At 38.2% G+C, this 23,127-nt stretch overlaps 1 protein-coding gene across 1 annotated transcript in view; it reads right to left on the reverse strand.

Moving 5' to 3' along the window:
- The window catches only part of FAF1 (Fas associated factor 1), a gene marked incomplete at both ends in the record, with an annotated part of 172,736 nt that overhangs the window by 147,394 nt on the left and 2,215 nt on the right, over positions 1-23,127 (reverse strand). Inside the window, one exon of the mRNA XM_082002714.1 lies at positions 7,772-7,840. Within this exon, the coding sequence (XP_081858840.1) occupies positions 7,772-7,840 (69 nt within the window). The remainder of the gene's footprint in view (positions 1-7,771; positions 7,841-23,127) is intronic.

Consider the following 23,127-nt stretch of genomic DNA (forward strand, 5'->3'; position numbering starts at 1 on the left):
CAGACCACTTTTGCAGGCAACAGACCAAGACTGATGCAGAGACAAGAAGATCAATTGCAATCTGTGCTCTCATCGAAGTCATGTGAAATGACTGTCACAGTGGCAATATATTGACTGCTTTCCCTGTATCACCTGCGGTATCAATTATTGCCATTATTAAAAGTCTCAGAAGAAAGCAGCTGGGATTTGGTAGGACCATGAAGACTGGGCTGGCTTTCTGCTAGCAGAGGTAATCTTCCTTCCTTGAAGCATATTACTCAGGTGACAAAGCAGCACTCTTATTCTGCATTCTACAAGTAAAGAATCTTAATTTCCCTCACATGTATTAGTGGTAGTGTTTAGTTTTAGGGTTTTTTTTTTAAATACATGAATGTGCATACAGCTATGTGGAAAGCCACACCTTGCTTACAACTGCCTATAGATCTGCACATTTCACACAGTCTTCAGCGTAGAAAATATACAAAAAGGAAATCTCTCTTTTGACCTGAGATGAAGGCATTCAAAAGTAAATAAAAGCAATGAATTTAGTCATGTTTTTTTTAAGAATTAGCTAGTCTTCTTCATCACCACCCAGCTGCATAAAATACACAGCATGCATCTAAGCGTACTCAAAGACATAGAAATGTCACTTTGGGAGCTGCAAAAAAGCTGGAAATACAAAGACTGAGAAATCAAACAACTTCCACAAGCAGGAATCCCTAATTTAACAGAAAGTACATTAAAGACTTCCAAAAGGGATCTCTGTAGTCCCTTGTAAAACAAAAGTTCACATACAATTTAATTGTGTCCTAGTAGAAGAGATTAATGCTGCAACTGGACACACAAGAAACCTGCAACTCCTGTATTTCCTGGGGAACAGGCTCCATGCCCACAGGACACTTGCACCAGCAGGATGCCCATCCACCAGCATTACTTGTCATGGCCTAACTCAGAGCTTCCTTCTTCCTTAGCTTTGCTGGCAGCAGAATTTTCATTGCTGTCCAGGCTACTCAGTGCAGTAACAGCAAGCATAAACTGAGCTGACAATATGTTCGACAGGACACCAAGATTCAGAAGAGGACACCCGCCTAAAATTAAACTTTAAAAGCTCCTTAAAAAAATTTGTGATACAAACCTCTGGTTCCCACAGGCAGACGTGGCTGTTCATTTGACCACAGGAAGAATGTTATTAATACACGGATAAGCCCATGTTCCTAACAGCCAAAATCCCTGTTAGGGATTGAGAGAAGCACACCACAAACTTCTCAGTAGTCCCACAGTGAGGGATGTCAAATGTGTGCCATATTCAGTAGGCAGCTCTGAAGTAAAGAAACCAGCAGATCAACAATGCAAGATAAGAGGGGCCAATGTGATGAACACCACCACCATAATGTGTAGTCCTGGTTCTCCAGCCACTGAAATACAGCCCACTTGGAATGAAAGAAGAGGGCTGCTAAACATATAACAATACTGCCCCATATTTAAGGAAAAGAAATGGTCCTGTGCCAAACTGAATCACCTAGTTTCTGAAGGCAGACTAATTCAAATCGATCAAAAAAAAAAAGTACAAAGAGATAGCACATCAAAGCTTTTGCAGGGCAAACCAGTTAGAGACAAAAGACGTCACTAGTGTATTAGTTTTTACCAACTCGTACTGAGATTTACTACACATTATAGCAAAAGAACTAAGGTAATGGTTAGAAAGCAATAAAAGATACAAATAATGGATTGCTGATAACTGTCAAGAGCCAATGGCCCATTTTCTGCCTAGGAATTCCATCTAAGCTGGAACCTCCAACAGAAGGTTCTCTCTTTCCAAAAGACAACATTACGCAGAAGTAAATATAAATACATAAACAAAATGGGTTATTAATATTAAAAACAAACCCTGACAAATAACTATTTTTAAGAAGTTTTAAACAGTAAGCTGCAAAAAACCCTCATCTTCTGTGTAAATTACCCATTCAAAAGAGAAAAACTATAGTTGAGAGTTAAAGCTTTATAAAAACAGATGTTCCAAATATACAATTTTCTCTTTCCAAGGTACAGAAACACTTTTTGTCAGCTGACTCTTGGAAGCTGTGTACAACAGGAACTGCAAGTCATCACATTTCCAGGTGCACTAAACTGCTGGTTTTACTGAAGTTATACGGTGCTTTGAGCTGCTACCAGAATACGGAATAAAAAAATCCAAGCATAGCAGGAAGGCACAAAAGGTCATTTTCAGAATATATTTTGAAAGTAAAGAACAGTTGTGGTTTGGGTTTTGTTTTTTTAATAATCATTATGCACACATTTATAGTGTTGTGAATACGGAATAAGGCCCCCCCTTTTATTTTGATGAAATTTATTTTCTTCTTAAAGTGATGTTAAGCAGTACCTACATTACAATGTCTACTGGAAAAGACATGAAATAAAAATAATGTTAAAGCAGTGAACAGGAGTAACAACAGAAGTGGTCATATTTGAAAAAGTTGAAAATTAGGCACAATGAATCTGCTTTACATTCAAAAATCCTGTGCTGATTACCAGCACAGAATATACAGTCATGCTATATATGAAGGATGTGAGTTTTTCATTAAATCTGTGAAAGGAACAGGAGACCAAGTTTTCTGCACAGATACAAGCACTTGACATCAGGAGAGCAAAGAGCTATCACCTATGCAATAACATCATATATACGAAGGTCCATATTGCATAGGGTCAAGAAGTACATTATAGATTCCTGCATTAATGGGTCATTTCTTTTAAATATGTACCATCAGAGACATTTCAAAAGACGCATAGCTGGGATTTTTCATACTTTTATTTGTCTTTGCACAAAGTTTAAGATACATTTATACCACCATTCTTACTTTCAAATGCCAAAACAGAAGGTCATAGTTTAAATGGGCAAGCTATGAAATCACCAGATTTTACAACAGACAGAAATTCCTAACTTTTGCTTCCTCAGATTTTAAAAATTATCGTAAATTAATAGATCGCAAAGTAATGACACTCAGGAAATAACATATCAACAATCCTGGCAAGATTAAAATTGCTGCTGGATCCATTTATTGCAGAACAGTTTCATAAAGATGAAGGCCTGACAAGACAGTTATATTATCTATGTCGATCTTCTGTATCTTACAGAACATCTGTAACATTTCATCGCTTGGCCTATAATAAGCCTAGTAATTAGGCTACAGTGTTCTAATACAGGAAAAAAGCTATATATGCAACAGACCACCACAAAGGCCAAGTCATAAGCAACAGTGGTGAACTAATTATTGGCAAGACTAGACTTCTTGATCCCACCAAGCAATTTATATGCTGTTATTGCATATTAATTCCTCTGCAGCACTCTCAGGATCAATTTGATTTTAAGCACTTGAACAAAGCCTAGCAACCAAACGTTTATGAAAGACAGTTTCCTATATCACTTCAAACAGCAACAAACATGATTTGAACACTGTAAAACATAGACAACTCAGACATTTAAATCCAATTTATTTAGTTCCAAGTCAAAGATAAATTAATGGCATTTTATATTGTCTTAAAGTATCCCATGCAGAGGGATAGACATGATGACTTCTACTTGGGGGTGGGTAATCTTTAAAAGCTCAAAAATAGGAAGCTGATTTTTCAGTTTAGAACTGAAGCAAAGAATTCAAATGAATTCTTAATAAAAAAAACTAAGTAGCTGTCCTGGTTTCAGCCAGGATAGAGTTAATTTTCTTCATAGAAGCTAGTATGAGACTATGTTCTGGATTTGGGATGAGAAAATGTTGATAAGGTGCTGATGTTTTGAGTTGTTGCTGAGCAGTCAAGGACAGTCCAGCTTCTCGTGCTGGCCTGCCAGCAAGAAGGCTGGGGGTACACGGGGAGCTGGGAGGGGACACAGCCAGGACAGCTGACCCAAACTGGCCAAAGAGATATTCCCTGCCATACGACATCATGCTCGGTATATAAAGCTGGGGCAAAGAAGGAGGGGGTGGAGGGACATTCAGAGTTATGGCATCTGTCTTCCCAAGAAACCACTACGTGTGATGGAGCTCTGCTTCCCTGGAGATGGCTGAACACCTGCCTGCCCATGGGGAGTGGGGAATGAATTGCTTGGTTTGCTCTGCTTGCGTGCGTGGCTTTTGCTTTCCCTATTAAACTGTCTTTATCTCAAACCATGAGTTTTCTCACTTTTACCCTTCCAATTCTCTCCCCTGTCCCACCGTGGGGGAGTGAGCGAGTGGCTGCGTGGTGCTTAGTTGCTGGATGGGGTTAAACCATGACAGTAGCTATTAGAAAAACTAAACCAAGACAGGAGTTCCTTACACTTCCCTTAGGTTTGGCTTGGTTTCAAGATAAGACCACATGTCCAAAAGATAGAACACACAGTAACACTCACTGGAGCGAGTGTTTCCTGTTAAGGAAAAACATTGGCGACATTTTAACCCTTGGTACCAAGATCTACTAGCAAGATCAGAAAAAAATAAAAGTATGGAGAAAATAAGCAGCAGGAAAATTGCATCAGAGCAAACAAAGAAGTCCTCAAAAAAAGCTTACACAAAAACATAGTATGTGTAGCATGACATTAGAAACTTTTGTGAACTATATAACCTCAGCTGTCTGTGCATTCTGATGTACTTCTCTATCAGCCTATGTCAGTAAGCACGTCACTGTTTCTGTTTTGGGATTCTTCTGCTTTCCAACTCACCAGGACTAATTGCTCTTGGTTGTTTTGGCTGAAGTCCCAGAGAAAAAACAACACCCTTGAGTTAAGTCTCTTAGAGTTCAAGAAGCAGCAGGTGCTCAAGGAAATCTACCCGAGTCCCTAGCACAGCCTCCGATAGGCCATGACTTTTTTTCCCCAAACAGGAATATGGAATTGAGATACAGACAGCCCGAATGAAGAGCAAGAAAGCAATCTGCTCAAGACAAGAACTTCCTCAACTTACATTTTTGGGTTTTTTCCCTAATGCTGCAGAAGTGACCCTGAACTTAGGGTTGATCACATCCCAACAGGACTTGCTTAGCTTTCTACTTTGTATTTAACCTGGGTGCCTCACAGAAGCTGTCCTGATCAAATACAGAGCTTTGATTTTAGGTCCAAAATAATGGAAGTAAAGGAATCCACACTTTAAAACAACAATAGCCTCCCCAAAAAAAACCCTGAACACCTGTATGACCATATTTTACTACAACAGGTCATGTTTATCAAAAACTTGAACTTAAATAAGACACTCAAAACTAAGTGAAATTAGAGAAGACAGCAACGATGTTCTTCCTGTTTACCTAACAGATTGGTGGTCAAAGCGTGATAGAGGAACCTTTACCAAAATCATTACTACTTCACTACTGTCTTCATGATTTGTGAACCAAGGCCGACAAATTTTCTTTTCCTTACAAATCCCAAAGAATGTTTTGTTCTGCACCGAATGAATTATTTAGTGCCAAGCAGAAGGATTTTTTTAATTTCTCATCTCAACTAAAAAACTCCAAGACCTCTTGGTTCAAGCAAATCAAAGCCTTCTCTCCTCCCTGTTTTCTTAGCACTGAATCTGTACTTGACTACTGTATCAAAGGTATTAAAAAAAAAAAAACAAAAAAAAAAACAAACCACAAAAAACCCCCATCACACATGGAAGACCTATGCAACAAGCCACAGGCCACTACACTTTTAATTTTAAAATTAAAAATGCTACATTTCTCATAAGTCATGAGCCTTTTTTCATGTACTGTTTTGACTTTTGCAATGCTAAAATCCCTTGTCTAACAAAGAGATGTTTGATTCTCTCTCAAGCTAGCAACTCCTTTTCTTCTTACATTCACGTTTCTTTTGTCTTCTTTCCTCTTTCTTCACTCTTCTGCTTCTAACTCCCTGTTAGATTTGCATGATTTGGTTTTCTCTCCCTTTCTTACAAGAAGGCTTCTTTTAATAAAAAGGAGCCAGTGTCCTACTAATGACAAACTCCTAGAGCATCTTCTTCACTTTTACTCTCATCAATTTATTTTTTTTTCTTCCGCAACTTACCATTTCCTTTTCACAGACACTCCTCTCATTCACCTTCTGTTTAGTTTCAAGAACTATGTACTTTCCTGAAGTACCTCTTACATCCCTAATTTTCCTTCCTTTCTTACTTCCCATATGCCTTTTTTAAGCTCGCATTGTTGGGTCATTACTTCTTTTCCCCCTGTATTCTACTTCTAGATCATTTAATCATCACTAACAAATTAAGTATTTAAAGCTATTCTTGTAGCCATTCTCATGGCTTTAAATACTTCACTCTCACTTTCTGCTCATTCTGGAATCTCAAAAGAAAAGGAAAAAAACAGATCAAAACAAATCCCCTTAGTTATTCTTACCGTTTTTCATCATAACTCTCTCATTCAACCCCACCTGTGAGCATTTATTGTAAAGCATATACTTCAAAATCTACAAATCTCCCAAAACCACATGCAACTGATTTAATGCCTTATATTGAGAACTTTACAACCTGAACAGAATGCATAAGGCTTAATTCCTTGCCTTCCCATAAACACTTTAATTTTCAAAACAGCCCATGCTAAGTCACAACAACCTACTATGACAAAAGATGTTTTTATACCACTCTGTCAACATAAATTTGGGGTTTTCTGTTTGAAGACACTGATAGGCACTCCCTTTCGCCCATTGGTGTCTCATTCTTGCTTATACCATTACATGTTGCAAAATAAAGACTCTGTATACTTTGACCAATACTCATTTTATACATTTAGTTTCAAGAGATTGGAGTACATAGTGTTTGTTTATAGTAGGTTACAATATTACATGTCACTTTAATCATTATGCCTTAAAAGAAACACAATATTCATTGTAACAAACTCAGTTTAAAACCCCACCCTAAACCTCTGTGATACTTAGTTTGTAATTACTAAAACATCGAGAACACTCTAAATAATATGCTGGGAACACAATGTGGCACAGTTGAAACTGCATCCATAGTCAATTTTGGAAAATCTAGGTTTTGGGGTTTTTTTAAATAATTTTCTGATAATTTGGACTGGTCCAAAGATCACTCATTTGGAAAAAAAAAAGTTTGTTCTATTTTACACTTTCAAACTTTAAGAAAATGGATGAATAGTTTATTTATTTATCTTGATAATCCTATGCAGTCTTAAAATACCTAAGACTGTTTTGCTTGTTTTATTGGTTTTCTCTTATTTGTCTGCACATTGAACCTTGTTACAAAATAGATGAAAGGTTTTTTTAGGATGAGTTTGTTGGTTGGGCTTTTTTGTTTGTGTTTAACTGTGTCTTGATAACACCAGATCTAAATAATCTCTAATTCAATTCTGCATAACAACTAACAATTGAAGAGCAACAATCTTACTTTTAAACTAAAAGCATATGGAAGATTGAAGAAGTTGTTTTACTTTTCATTTCTTTCACAGGCACCTAACTCCTCAAAATTCTTGTGTGTATACACAAGATGTCTTCCAAAAATGCCACCGTTAATTACACAACTTATAGAATTATGCATACAATTAAGCAAAAAGGAAACTAAGTACAATATGAAACATTGATTTAAAGGAAAAGTAACGTATAAAAAAGGCACAAAGACATATGGACAGAGTATACCAGGGCATACTCAACTCAATAGTATCTTAACTTGGCAATAAGGCTTTAACAGACCAGAAACAGTCTGCATATAACTTGCTTGCCCCAGCCACAAGAGACACACCCAAATTTCAACTAAAGATAATAGCTGTCTCAGCAAGACGGCACATCACTGCTACATGAAGTTGATCTATGAAGTCATTTTCTTAGAATACTTACCACTAAATCCCAGTTATTTTGCTCAAGCAACGTTATAGCTTCATCAATATTTTCAATCCCAGTACATGCCTAAAAAGAAAAAGAAGCAGTAAACAGAATTAAAAGTCTTGATCAGAGTATTAATAGTTATAATTTAATTAATTTCAGCAGAATGACAGAAAAGGTATAGAGTTTTCATTTCCATTAGGAGAAGGTAATCCAGAAATCAGATTTCAAGTTTTAAAAAAATCAAACATTTGGATATAATTCCCTGTTCCACCAGAGGAGTCTTGTGTAACCTTGAGCAAGCCACCTAGGGAAGCAAGACGAAGTAGTTATTTGTAAAATTAGGACAATAGTGCTGTCCCATAAAGGTGTTTTGAGAATTCTATGTTCAAAATTATACAACACTCATACTACCTTAAAAGGGAGCACAAAAATACTTAAAATGATGTTTGAGACGGATTAAGTATTTTGTCTAAAGCCAGAAACACATATATAAACCCTAGTACCTCCACCATCATCTTATATCCCTACTCACTCTGGGTGTTACACAGTGCAGTGTAAGAGGCAAAGAAGGTGACAAGTATGAATTTTTGATCATCAAATTGCCAACTTACTACTGCATGTACAAATGAGCACCCCTTGTGAAACTATTTAAAATGAAGACTATATAATGAAACATTTACAATGTTTTCCTTTCAGACAAAATGATTGATGTTGTTCTAGCCCTACACTCTGGCTTTACCTAGTTCAAGGAGTCTAATACAATAGCATTTTTAAAGTAGTGATAACATCCCACAAAAATGGTACTGTAAATTGAACTTAATTCCAAACACAAGAGAGCACTTCTACTCAGCAGAAAACTTGATACAGTAACCTGCTCGCCTTTTTTTTTTTTTTTTTTTTTTTTTTTTTTTTATACCTGTACCTTTTCACCTACTCAACTTCAGCAGGCAGAGCATTGCTATTCATTCTGCCCCATAGATGCTACCATTCATTTTGAATGATGTCAGATATATTTCACCAGAAGGGAAAAATGGAAACGGTCAAGTTTCTTTCTGGAATTTATCTTTCATCCTAATCAAAGCTATGTTCTGTATTCAAGCACACAAGGTAAGTTCAGACTTTTACAAGATCTGAAACATGATCATGTTCCTTCTGCTCTACCACACAGTTACATAAAAAGCAGTTTGTATAAAGTTTATATAAAATGACATTAAAAAAATGCAACCTTTTAACAGTAATAATATAGAGTTAGATAGCAGCAGCAAACAGATCAATTTTCCTGATTCCAAAGATATACAGTCTGGTTTTTCCTTTACGTGATAGAAAAAGGGGTCAAGGCAAAGAAACAGACACTTTTTCTCCCAAGACATAAAAAGCCATCAAGTCATACAATTTTCCATGCTCTAACTTTTCTCCCAACTTACAACAATGAAGAAATAAAAAGTAGAGAAGAAATCACAGAAAAATTCAAAGCCAATTCTCTCTTCCCAAATTCAACGCTGAAGAATTACATGCTTATGAAGCATTATATGCAGTCTGTCTACACAAAATGGACCAGTCTGGAGAACCACAAGATCACAAGAAGACATTCTAGAGATTTTTTTTGCCTGCAGAAGGGAGGCAGCAGTTTCTATTGATCCACAGTGCTCTCATGGCCAGCCTGATTCTCTCTGGAACAAGACAAAATTTCTTCCATTGATCACAGTATGTTGTGTTTATACTGAATTTCACCCACTTTGCATCTGGACTGCTAAAAATTTTTTTAATAATACACTTTTGCTCTTCAGAAGCATCATTATTCCTTCTCTTCCACTGCTTCTCACAGTTACTTCTGAAGTTAAAAATGAGACAACATTTTAAACACTTTCACAACATTTAAACACATACACTTACGCCAGGTAATCTTGAGGAGTGCAGGGCTTGAGCTTGTAATTTCTGAAGTCACAAGAGGGTTCATACTACCATAAACCTGCCACTGAAACTGATGTCGACAGCTCTGCTGCAAAGTAGTCTGACTTTGGGAAAAAGTTTTGCAGAAGTGACAGTCTAAGGTTCTGTTTTCAGTTAAGTGAAAAACACTTTAAAATCTGGTCATTACTGAAATAGAGAGTTACTATTTCTCATCTATCAGCCCTGCAAGCTCTGCATGACCTTTGTGAGAACTAAGCTGTGTTCCAACCTACAATAAGAACCTGACCAATAAAGTGTTGTTTTCAACCCTGGGCTGTGCAGATGCATTTGAGGAGAGGGTGCCTAGAACTCCGGGCTCAAATACCGGTTTTAGTTGCTCCCTCTTCCGTATCACCCCTGCACCTCAGCTGACTTGCAGCTGTCCATACACACACTCTTAGCCCACACTAACTGCAAATCAGTTCAGCTCGCTTTGGCATACTTTTATTTTGAGATAAACTAAACAAAATTAGCTTACCCTTCTGCCAGAGCACACAGTGAAAGGAGTTAGCTCACCACAGTGGCAGCAGAGTAATTAAGCAACTAATTCACTTGTATGTCTGCATCCTTCCAAAATTATCTTGCTGGTGATTTACAATCTAAAATAGAACCCTGCTCCTTCCCTCTTAGCAATGCAGAGTCATTGGTGTAAAAGGAACAGACAGGTATAAACAGTAACTAAAAATTTAAAAAACATCAGAATACTTAATAGCCAAAGAAAGCAGTTTTGTTGAAAACCCTTGGACCATTTTTACAGTCACTTTTAACATTTCAGTTCTAATACTAAGATTTTACTTTCCAGATGGACTATTTTTGCTAATTGTCAATAAAACAGAAAACAAACATTCCTGAATGACAACAACGAATATGTACTACTTAACGATGTAACCATAAAACACCCTGTTAACCTCACAGTTGCAGCAAAGCAATGTTTTCCAGAATAATATTTCAACATGAAGGAGGAGTGACTCAGACACCACACACTTCCATATACAAACCCCTGCATCAAGTCATGATCCATCATCAGTCTAAACACCAGCAAGACAAATAAAACAAAAATTAAAATTGTTTCCTTTTAACTCCATCATACCATGCAAGACAAATTCAAGAAAATTATCTGGTTTGTGCCTTTTGAATTTTCCCTAAGAAAGTAAGCACACAAGACAGACAGGTGTCCCTCACTGGCAAGCGTGACATGACTTCAAGGACTCCTGGAGGGGCAGGTTAGCCCCAGAACAACCTGGACTGCTTCTGCCTTTGTTTTCTGTAGGGAGGAAGGAAACCAGCAGGTTCTATGAGCCACAAAACTAACAAAGTCTGGTTCCTCATGAGTATCTCATTCCTAACTGCAAGGGCTGATTTAACTTTTTTCTGTGGCTGTAATATTTATAAGGGTCTCTTTTGATAGACTTCTTTCCACATTACCCAACTGTATTTTCATGAAATTTCGAAGAATTTTATTGGTATGAGTCCAGGGGTTCAAAAGTTATTTGTGGGGACACCTGGGCACCATAAGCCTGTGTGTCTTACTTTTTTAGGAAGGCAGACTAAAAGTCACAGGGTTTACATAAAGATCTTTTGCTCATTTTGATGTCTTTCACTCTACCCAAGCAAGAAGCAAACACAAAAAAAAATAGGGAAAAAAAATCATGTTAAATTCATGCAGAAACAGAAGGAAAAAACTCTTCAAGATGTAGCAAAGCGAATGAGCTCCAAAGACACAAAACCATGTCTTTGTTACTAAGCAAGTAAAGTGACACTAGTTGATGAGAATTTTTTTTTGATTCACAGATTTTATTCAGCTTTATTTTCCATGAGACCTACTTAATAAAAAGCATTGAATATTTTAGAAGAAAATTCCTACCAGAATACTAACTCTTGATTCAACCAAGAACGAGCACATCAGCACATCCTTTAAGTCAAACTGAAAGAAACAAACCACTACAGTAAAAGTAAAACCTTCAAGGCTCACTGATTTGAAAAACTTTACACAAAAAGAAACCAAAGAATTTTTTTTGGAGGACAAGGGGGAAGAAAAGGTAGAACAAGTTCCTTCTCCTCCTCTCTGCATTTCCTCTATATCTAGGATAGCAGTTTCACCCTTCACAGCAGCTCCAGCTCCAGAGACTGTGCAGTCTCTTCTGTGTTTTTTTCCGACCACACAAGATGAAAATTAATGCAAAAATGAGAAAACTATAGTTTTGCATTGAATGCATAAAATCAGATTCTGAAGATAAAGTTAAAACAACTTTCTTATCATCCTGCTCTTCCAGGCCAGGTAAGTGTTTCCATCAGGCAGATTTAGATTTGCATATAATAAAATTTCAGAGCACTTCTCCAATCTTTTTCCAGGTAGCTTTTCAGATTAACCATCACCTTAGCGATGGACAGCTTACCCTTGGAAAGATTCACAGCTAACCATCAGGGGTCCTATATAACTGGCACAGTAACCTTAATTACTGTTACATAAAAGCAGCAAAGTAGCCACTGAGGAAACAACTCAGTAGGAGAAAAGTCAGAGGGCAGACAGACTTCAAGGCATTCAAGACAAATGTAGGAGGTGCTTCCAGAAAGCTATAACATAGGATGACAGACTTGCTCTTCTAAATCCCTTGCAGGGTGGTCTGACCCCAGCAGCTGTAACAGCTGGATCTGGGTTTTAAGACCCTCCGTGACCCCCCCACCTCAACAGCACAGGCTTTAGCCTACCTCCACATCACAGGAAAGCAGCTGACTTCCCCATCTGGCGGCAGCTGCTGTTGAAAATGCTCCTCCTGCACCTGCTGCAGAGATCCTGGCAGTTGTTACACAGCAAAGCTGGAAGGGACAACTGCTGCTCCTAACACAGAGAGCCAGGCTGTTACTTCTGCAAAAGCTGGGAAAGCAACAAACAGCTGCTGCTGACTCAAATACAGAGTCAGGCTACTGTTGCCCCTACAGATAGTGGGTGGCAGTTGTTGCACAGAAGCTGGGAGCAAATGGTATTTGGCAGCAAGGCAGAATTTATCTCACCTGTGGCACCATTCCCCTTCTCACCAAGGCAAAATGCAGCAGTCAAAAGTATCCAGAAGACCTCATTCAGCCTAACTGCCAGCAGTTGGATATAGAGGACTTAGAAGTCTGCCCCTCCCAACATTTTTGTTGAATTCCATATTTCCTTTGACTACCAACAGTAGCTATATTCTCTCCAAACGAGGACCACCTCTAAGCTAACCCAAACTAGGCTTTAGCCTAGAACATTTTGCACAACAGGTTCAGGCCCATTAAAAATCAGACAGACAGATGGCTGTGAATTACACTGTGCACTACTCTCTCCTGTAAAAGTCAGCTAGGGGAAAAAAATATCTCACTTTGTGCCTAGTTAATCTCCACATGCACTCTGCAGTTAACATCCTCAGCTGCAGCGTCCTGCAGCAGTGTAGAGCAGATGCAAATACAGGTACCATGCTCAGTCCACATAACCAAAAGGATAAAATTGGAGCCATAGCTCCATAACCCAGTACAGCAACAAACTCAGACAACTTATCTCCAGAGTAGACTCACACCAGTTGTCAACTACAAACTTTTTCCCCTGTCACTAATATCACATCCATCTGTCTCAGAAAAAGACTAAGCTACTGTGATTCAACCTGATGACTAGCCCTCAGACATGGAAACAGCTGATACAGACTCTCCTGTGCTGGATGGAAAAGGGGAAAAGAGCTTTCTGCCATCAGCATTTTGTTGCAACTGTAGCTCAGTCTATCTTTTTAATATTTATACAAACCTACAATGCCCAGAGAAACAACTGCATTAAGGCACCACAAGACTCAACAGGCGAGATTACCCAGGAAGAAAAGCTTTCACCCTTTGGGATCTCCTACAAAACCCCAGGAAGCCAGCACTAATACATCTTCATCCATTGCAACTGCACAGACAGCACCCTAGGAAATGCTTATTTTTGAAAGTACCCTATCAATTTTTATCACTGGATATAGCAATGCAACTAGAGCCAACTCTATTCCATAAAGATATATGAGGCTTTAAATATAAATCAAGAACACTGGCAAAGAACAAATACTGTTAAAAATCAATTCAATATTCCTTTGGTAACGTTACTCTTCAAAAGATAAGAGAGACTAGGAACATGGAAGACTCTTTTTTGAGTACAGGCCACTAACCTGCTCAGAAGGATGCCTGCATTCTCCAGGCCAGCAGCTTAAAAAAAACACTCAGAGCTGTTCTTAATAGCTATGAGATACAGCAAAGGATATTACTTACCTCCTTGCATACTTCCCCTCCAATTTAACCAAAATTTAGTTTGCTGTTTTATTCACCTCTCCAATTACAACCAGACAGATCAGTTCACAGACACACTTCAGCTTCCTGTGAGGTTTTGCACATCTCCAAAGACAGAGAGTCTACAGCCTCCCTGGGCAGCTTGTTCCACTGCTTCACCACCTTCACTGGGAAAAAATTTTTCCTTACATTTAATTATCATTTCCCTTGCTGTAACCTGTATCCACTGCCTCTCATCCTCAAGCTGCACAACTCCCAAGAGAAATTTGATTCTATATTGTCTGCTATCACCCACTGCCCCTCTTAGCCTTCTCTTCCAGGCTCCACAAACCCAGCTCCCTTAACTTCACCTGTCACAAAATATGCTCCAGCCTCCTCCCCGCCTAGGCAGCTCTCCACCACACTTGCTCCACTTTGCTAATGGAGGGACTGATACTGGACTGGTAGTAGTGGTCTCACCAGTGCCAAAAAGAGGGGAAGAATGGCTTCCCTTAAGTCTCCTGGCATACTAGTGCAGCCCACTATGTGGCTACTAGCTACTACTTCTACTCGAAGAATCCATAATTCTCTTTCTAAGCATGCCTAATAAAAATCAGGTTTCTGGATACAAGACTTTTAAACAACCCAACTCTGAGTTAGTTTGCTATTTCTAGAGTGAAACATTGTACCTTGCTTCCTCTTCCCATCTCTTACAAGGAGAATGGCTCAATAATCAAAGATAATAATAAAAAGTCTATAAGGCAGTCCCAGATTGTATCTGCTAGAAGTCTACTCAAACCCAGAAAGCTTTAGGACACCAATTCACTTATGACATATTAGTAAGAAAATTTTCTTGAAAATTCACACATACGCCGTTGCAAGGGTAATTACTTCAAAGCAACTGAAACAAAGCATAACACTTGTTCCCCAAGAACAGGTAAACCAATATGCTCAGCCAGGCAAGTAACGGCTTTAGTACCATAATGTCAGATGTAGGATCCATGTGTAACTCCCCTGTGGGCTATCAAGAGATTCAGCACATTCAGACACTCACAACTTTTGGTACCTCAGTTCTTCTCATCCCAGAGTCCCACCTGTCCGAGGACGACCTCCACAGACAGCAACACCAGCTACATACATGCCCCTCTGTGGCATCCGCTATCATTCTAACCTTGCAACAACCCTACTGATGTAATGAGATTGTTCACTATGAGTCATTCATGGTCATTAAATTAACTTTTACTTCTTTCTGTTTCAGACAAACACTTAAAAAAACCCCAAAACATTCAGGCATATCAACTGAGACACAAACTGAAAGGTCACCTACTGCAAGCATCCAAATGAAGAGCTACGTAAAAACAGAGAAGCATTCTTAACTCAGATGACCATCTGGTAAAAATTAAGCAGATTCACCAGCTGTTCGCTTAACAAAAGCTAATACACTTACCAGTATCAGAAATCAAGAAAGGGACTAGGCTAAAATTTTGCCCAATGCATTTCAACTCCCACCCTCAACTATTTAAAAGCTTCATCGTTCTACTATTTGAGCACTACCTTCAGCAAAACTCTAAAGTAAGGAAGCATTGGTCCCTTTCTGCAGGAGCAATGGGGGATAAAGAAAAAAAAGAAAAAAAGATATTTCTGAAGGTCACAGAAGGCATTTCTACCTACTAGACAAGAGTGAACTTTGCCCATGCTCCGAGATGACTGCAAGCCTTCTGAACAAAGCAAACAGGGTACAAAGTCTAAACTGGTAGCATGAAGGTCTAACCACTTCTTAGCAGGATTACCTAACGGTACCACGCTAACCACTTTCAAATGGCTTCCAGCAGACTTTGAACACTTTCAAGACTCTGGAGCAAATTCTGCTTCCAGAATACCACGAAAGCACATCCCTAGGAAGCCCGTGAGCTCAGCCAAGACATGAACTCTAGTCTCCCAAGTCCCATGCCACATACAAAGAGCAGTGCTCAAACTGAATTAAAAACAAACCAAAACAGAAGTCAGTAACCATTCGTTAGTCCTCTGGACTATTAAATGCATTTGTCTTTCCTGAGGACTGAAGACAGCCTTTACCCAACAACTACAAAATGCTTTAGTTAGGATTATCCCAAAGTTCCTGTGCTTGTTTAATGCTTTAATAAGAATACCTCAGTGAAGGTAAAAACCCCAAGATTTCCTGAATCACAGTCATTTTGCTCATACAGTATCTTATACATTATCACATAAGAAGAAAAACTGATGGAAACCAGAAAAGAACTGCAGGGGTCAGACAAACACTTTTGCTTACTGGATATTTGCAGTTATCTCCTTTCTCCTTATTCCCTCAAAAGCAGTAGTAAAACCTTAAAAACAACTAAAGAATAACTAAAAGCTACTTTCTAGATATGCACATATAGGAAGAGTACTAATCCATACAAAAAATATTTTACTCAACATTCCACAAACACTTGTATTTTTTGGTAAAGAACAGGACCACAAGGAACAGACATGTTCTTCAAAACCTGGAAATGGTACCCAAAATAGGGAAACAGAAAAACGCTCAAATCCCAGCAAAGCACAGGTCATACCATAACGCAGGCCAACAAGGACTGCAAAAAAAATCATTTCTCTAAAGGCATAAAAATTATATAAGCTTTTAAAAGCATCAGGACAAGGAAGTCTGCCAGCAAGGCAGTCGGACCAAAGGAAGAAGACACTAAAGAGGCATTCAAAGAAGGTAAGGGCATACCATAAAAGCTAAATGAATTCTGTGCATTCATATTCACTACAGAGGAACTTAGGGACCATCCTGTAACAAAGTTGCTCTTTACAGAGAAGTCTGTCATCTTAAAATGTCAATGGAGACACATAGAACAAACCAGCAGGACCAGGTGATAGTCCCCAAAATTTAAAAGGATCTCAAATGTGACTTTTTTTTTTTTTAAACACACACAGACTGCTCTTTAAATCAGCCTTAATTAAAGGTTAAGTCAACCTCACATTTGCACAGTGCTGATATCAGCTGTTTGGTGAATTTTACCAGACTGCAAACCAGAAGGGGTTAAGACTTCTACAGTTCAGACAAATTTGACTTCTTTACCATAAGAAAGAGCAGAAATTCCACCAAAGAATATAGAATAGAATTAGTACATACATTAGTATACGACAAACTGAGCAAAAGTGAACACAGCTTTTATAGAGCAAACTCGCATATCACAAAACTACTCTGATGTCTCTGAAGAACTCAGTTAATTGAAGAATGCAAGACTAACTCAAGCTGACACAGTTTATTTCCAAAGTCTTGTAACAAACCCCATCATCAAGTTCTTAAAAGTGCTGACTTCCAGAAACTCGGATGAGGCAAATCCATTCAAATTCTGTTTCTTTCGGCTCTTTCCTAAGGAACAGACACTGCTGCAGATGCGACATTAGGCCAGCTGGGTCTTCGATCTGAGCTGATATGGCACCTTTGATATTTGCTCACACAAACAACCTGACCTTTAAAATAAAAGAAAAATAATAGAGGTGACTCAGTTTCAGAGTTCTTGTCTTTACAAATTGTTTCCTGCAATAGGTAAAATATGAAACCTATAAAAAAATAACTCAAGGGCTAACGTACTCTGTTCTAGTTTCAAAACATCTCTTGAGAACTTCGGCTTTAATGAATTATCTTTTGAAAGCATAACTATTCCTGCAGAACAAAGACCTGCTCAACCAGTTAGACACAGAGGACCAGCAGATGACTACTTTGATAGACCAAACAACATGTAATGCATACATTAGGGCTTTGGTTTCCTCTTTGAGTAGTTTGTTTTTACAATTGCACATTATCTAGTCAACTCTAAAAAATGGGCTTAATTAGTAGGGATCAATGCAGCCAGTAAGCATGTCATTTCCTTTCATCCAAATGATGAGGGACGAGTAAAGTGTTAGGTACTTCCCCAGGCTTTTTATTCTAGTTCTTACAGTAGTTAAAAGAAAGGACTCATCTAATGGCTGCCCCACAAATGCACAAACTTATCCACTAACTAGGAAAATATCAAATCCTACCAAAGTTATGCCACGTAGTTCTTTCCTTTAATAAGCTATTACCTCTTGCTTCTAGTAAGGAAACGCAAGAAAACCAGGCTTGCAATGGTAAGTGAACCATGAGGACTGCCCAACTAGAGGGAGAATTTCTACCCTTTCAGACTTTCCAGCACCAATGCAATATTCTTAAGATGGGAGATTTGCAGGACCCCTTCAGGCATGTAGCAACTCGCTCAAAACCTCATCCTCTCCTTTCCCACACCTCCTTCCACACAAAAATACGAACTTGGTAAACGTGTTTACTGTAAATAATCCTTGCTTACCAAGAAATATTAGCCACATTTTATTTTCAATGTATCAAATAACTTTCACATTATCTTTCAATTAGAGCACGTTCCTCGCCTCTGGGAGTACACAGAATTAATAATTTCAATATTATAATTAGTATTAGTTGTCATGGCATCTGAAAAAGGAACCTACAGCTACCACCTCTCAATCTGTTTCAGTGACCTACTAACCCAGATACCTATATGAATGGGCTGATGGAAATGATTACTATGATGTGAAGAGCCTTTTCAAGGTAACTGGATGAAAAGAACAGCATAAACCTCTTTCTAAAGATGAATCAGTGCTCTGGCGGTAAATTATTCAGGTTATTACAGCAGGGCTGTAATGCACACAAATCATAGTATCCTCTCTCTTCTCTACAAATGTCAGATAGCATTTCTAATTAACTATCTGTCCTTATATAATTGAAATAAGCTGGCTTTTCCTTGAACAGCTATGAGTGGCAATATCCAAGTCATCATGTTTCTAAACAGACAGAACTCTTAATTCCAATTTCTTATCTGTGACTCTGGAATCCACTTCAGTTTCAGTTTAAAGGCCAGAAAGGTGACTAGTAAATCAAAATAGCTTTGTCCTGCTGAACGTGAGCTTTCAGATTACATCTAACAAAACTAAACTGTTGATTCTTCAGAAACACACAAAGAACAAATTAATATAAGCAATGGTCTTGGTAGCAGACAACAACAATCAAAATAACCAAATTAAAACACACTAAGCATGCAGTATGCTTTTATCATGTCTCTTGACCCTAAGGCCATTTACAGCAAACAAAACCAATTGTGTTGCAAACCAAGAGGTCCAATTACCAGTTCCAATGCCGTTACTGACTGTGTAATGCACAAAATTATAAGATGTGATAAAAAGCAACTAGGATTAAAAGGAATTCTAATCAAAATGTAAATTAAGAGGCTCCTTGGGTATGAGGTTTCAACATCCTACAGTGTCCTAAGGTCCTCTTTTTTACACTGAAAAACAGCCCTGTTAACTATTTCAAAATTTAGCTAAGGATATAGTAACCTATACCCACAAAAAAAGTCGGGTGAAGCAGTGCTGAGCATCTTGGCACTATTAGAAACCTAGCCGAGCCCACTTTTACCTAAAGATACCCAGTATAAGGGGATGAAGAAACAAGCTGTCTCTCCCAAACCCTCATTTCTAATCTATAGAGTACGTCCTGGTTTCAGCCAGGATAGAGCTGGTTTTCTTCACAGAAGCTAGTGTGAGACTATGTTTTGGATTTGGGATGAGAAACTGTTGATAATGTGCTGATGTTTTCAGTTGTTGCTAAGCAGTGAAGGACAGTCCAGCTTCTCGTGCTGGCCTGCCAGCAAGAAGGCTGGGGGTGCACGGGGAGCTGGGAGGGGACACAGCCAGGACAGCTGACCCAAACTGGCCAAAGGGATATTCCCTACCATACGATGTCAAGCCCAGTACATAAACTGGAGTTGGCCGGGGGGCGGGAATCGCTGCTCCGGGATGGGCTGTCGATCACCGGGTGGTGAGCAATCGCTGTATTGGGCATCACTTGTTCTTGTACATTCCTTTGTTGGTGTTATTATTGTTGTTTCTCTCTTTCTGTCCTATTAAACTGTGTTTATCTCAACCGACGAGGTTTTTTTCTAATTCTCTCCCCCGTCCCTCTGGGTGGTGCTTAGTTGCCAGCTGGGGCTAAACCACGACAGAGTACTAGATTTCCTTGCAACTACTATGGAGAGAGCTGCAGAGCTCAGTCCACGCACTGCATTATACTCTGCAGAGAGGCCACACAAAATAATGGTTTTATATGAGCAAGGCTGAGGTTTTAAGCTCAGACAGATCTGAACACACATAAAACCAGACACTTAGGTGCCTAGGGAGACTTTTGGATGAAAATATAGGCCTCCAAGAACTTTAAACATAACTTGGAGGATACTTTCCAAACATTTATACTTCAATTGGAAGTCTCTTCAGCACCTATCTTTTGCTGAGGACCTTATTCCACGTGAATTGCCAAACACTTCCCAGAAAGTCTGCAAAGAAATCAAGAACAGTCCTTTCTGTTCCAAAGCCTTAATGACAAAACACCACAATTTCTTGCAAAAATCAATGTTAAGGACATCAACTTTGCTATTTGTTCAAAACTCCTTAGTGGATGGTTTACCCTTACAGAAAATAGTTGGAACACCCTTTCCAGTCCCCAGCAAAAGTCACAGTCCAGGGCAAGAACCAAGGATACTGACTTAAAGCTATTCCTGTATCTGCCTACCTTTTTCACCCATCAAATTTTCGTACTGGCAGTAACTTAAAAGTGACAGAAAACATGAGCCAGCATGCCAACACACACAGAAGAAAGCAAAGCTCCCTTAGCAACCTCAAAAAAACACATTAATACACATGTAAATTCTGCACATAGACTGTTAGACAGCGAAAACAGTGTGCATAACAGAGATAATCCTGTGCAAGGCTGAAGTAGACAGATGTTTTTCATAATCACCAAAAAAAAAATCTTTAAAAATCTATCTTGTCAGTTATTTAACAGCACTGTGTTAATTTCCAAGTGAAAAAGATTCTCCAGTTTCTTTCATTTTAGCCATTCCAGAAGGAAATTAGTAGTTTAAATTATGGGTAAATCTTAAAACAAACAAACAAACAAAACCCATAATAAGCTGATGTATCAATGTCATGGTAAATTTTATAACTTAAAACATAATTATCTACCATGCTTTCTCACCTTTCTGTAACTGATGGCAATGAGGTCCCTTGCTGCTCCCACAAACCTCTGTTTTTATGAAAAAGATTGACACAAAGGTGAAGTTTGAAAAAAATTTTTTTATACACATGCGTGTGAAAAAGGCAAAAACAAAAACCCTCACATAGCTTTGTTTCACAACGAAAGTAGACCAAAGACAGAAGGAAGAAGAAAACTATTAGATATCTATTGTTTCGATAAAAGCAAGGATTTTTGAGTTTTGCCATACCGCTCCAAAGTCTCCCCACACAGACCAGATCTTGAGCTACTTATTTATTTGTTCAATGAAATATGTGAATTCTAGGAAAAATTTCATTCTGAAGCTCCACGTGCCAGATATTTCTGTAATATATGGACACCCAGGAGCTGGCAATTTCCACAATACTCCAACCCTCAGGCCCACTCTACATTTAGAACTGTTCTGAGGACAGCCACGTAGCATGAATAAAGTGGCCCTACAGGTGGACATAACTTATAATGACAAAAAGATATTCTTGCTAATTTTAGTCCCTATCCTAAGCGAAGCTGTAAAAAGAAAAGGCGCTAGCATACAAAAACGTCAACATCTGACACTTCTGCAAATACTCAAAAACTGTTTTTCATTCCTGAACAGTTTAACTATGCCAATTTAGCTGAGTTCAGTGCAACTAAATTTTGCAATTAAAAAAAAAAAAAAAAATCTCTTTATAATGAAAAGTAGACCGATACACTGTGAGAGCAATTCTCTTCAAACCTCAAACTGTATAGATCATTAATGTATTTGTACGATGCGAGTACCTGGGTATCCCACTGGAGATGAAAGAACATTTTGCAGTTAAACACACCAAAGAAAAGAAGAACAGAAATGTTAACAAAAGTTGGTAGAAATTATATGCCCTTATTTCCCCCAGTATGTGAGGTACGTTGCAGCATCACTCCGACCAATTCGCATGCAGTTACGTTTTAAAAGCATTTATGCCACAAACACAAGTTGTTGGGGTTTTTCCTGTGTAGTTTTTCCTATATGCCAATGACACTTTGTGGAGGAACTCTGAATTGCATTTAATAAAACAGATAAATGTTGTTTGTGTGCTTAACTCTACTACTTTAGCTATTTCCACTGAAAACAATCAGACTACTCATGTACAAAGCTGAGCTTCTGCATAATCTTTCCTAACTGAGGACCTAAGAAGGAAAAGTTAGACAGGTTGCTTATACAGCCCACATGCATGAATACGTACTTTGTACTCCCTGGGTAGCATACAGTAACCTCATTAAAAAAGGAGAGGGAAAGAAAATAATTATAAACCACACAGAACAGGCTTCAATTGTTTTGAGACATTAAGAAGAAATATTTTGGTAGATCACTTACTGTGTTTTACTCTACAGTTAAAATATTTTATACAATTATTCAATGTTTGCATGTGTATGTACATATATACAAAAAATATTTTTTAAAAGTATTTCTCTCTAGTACCTCAGAATGCGGAAGTAACCTGTTACAACAATCAGAGCTAAAAGGAAAAACCAAATGCAATACAAGATCCTACTCTACTTGAAATCAGTGGCAGAACCCCTAACAGCTTTGAAAAATACAAAATAAGTCCATGAAAGCTTCACAAAAGCATCAAACATCAGTACAATTATGACTTCACCTAAAAAAAAAATTTATGGGGAGGGAAAACCCTTTCAAGTTTTAAAAGTTCAAAGACCACTGCTCTATCCCTCTAGAATTAACTTGGGAAAGGCAAGCATGAAACGGTCATGGAAGTTTCCCCTCCCAATTTAATTCAGCAAAGATTAGCTGAACAAAACTACAAAGAACTGCTGTGAAAATTTCCAGTGTGCACAACATTCTTCAACAAGATACCTCACACAAATATAGAAGATGGCAACAGAACACTGAGAAACACATTTCTTAATTAAAAGGTACAGAAAATATAGAAGGGAAAATCATGCAGAATTACTTTGCACATAATGTTCCATTTTCCAGTTTAAATTCTTAGTGAATGAGCAGTAAATTCCATCGAGTATTTAAAATCCCCAAATCCTTTACCGTTTTGTAACAGCCTACAGATACAAGGCCTAATAATGA

This window comes from Phaethon aethereus, assembly GCF_964289735.1.
Source record: "Phaethon aethereus genome assembly, chromosome: 8".
In the NCBI taxonomy this organism is placed as follows: domain Eukaryota; kingdom Metazoa; phylum Chordata; class Aves; order Phaethontiformes; family Phaethontidae; genus Phaethon; species Phaethon aethereus.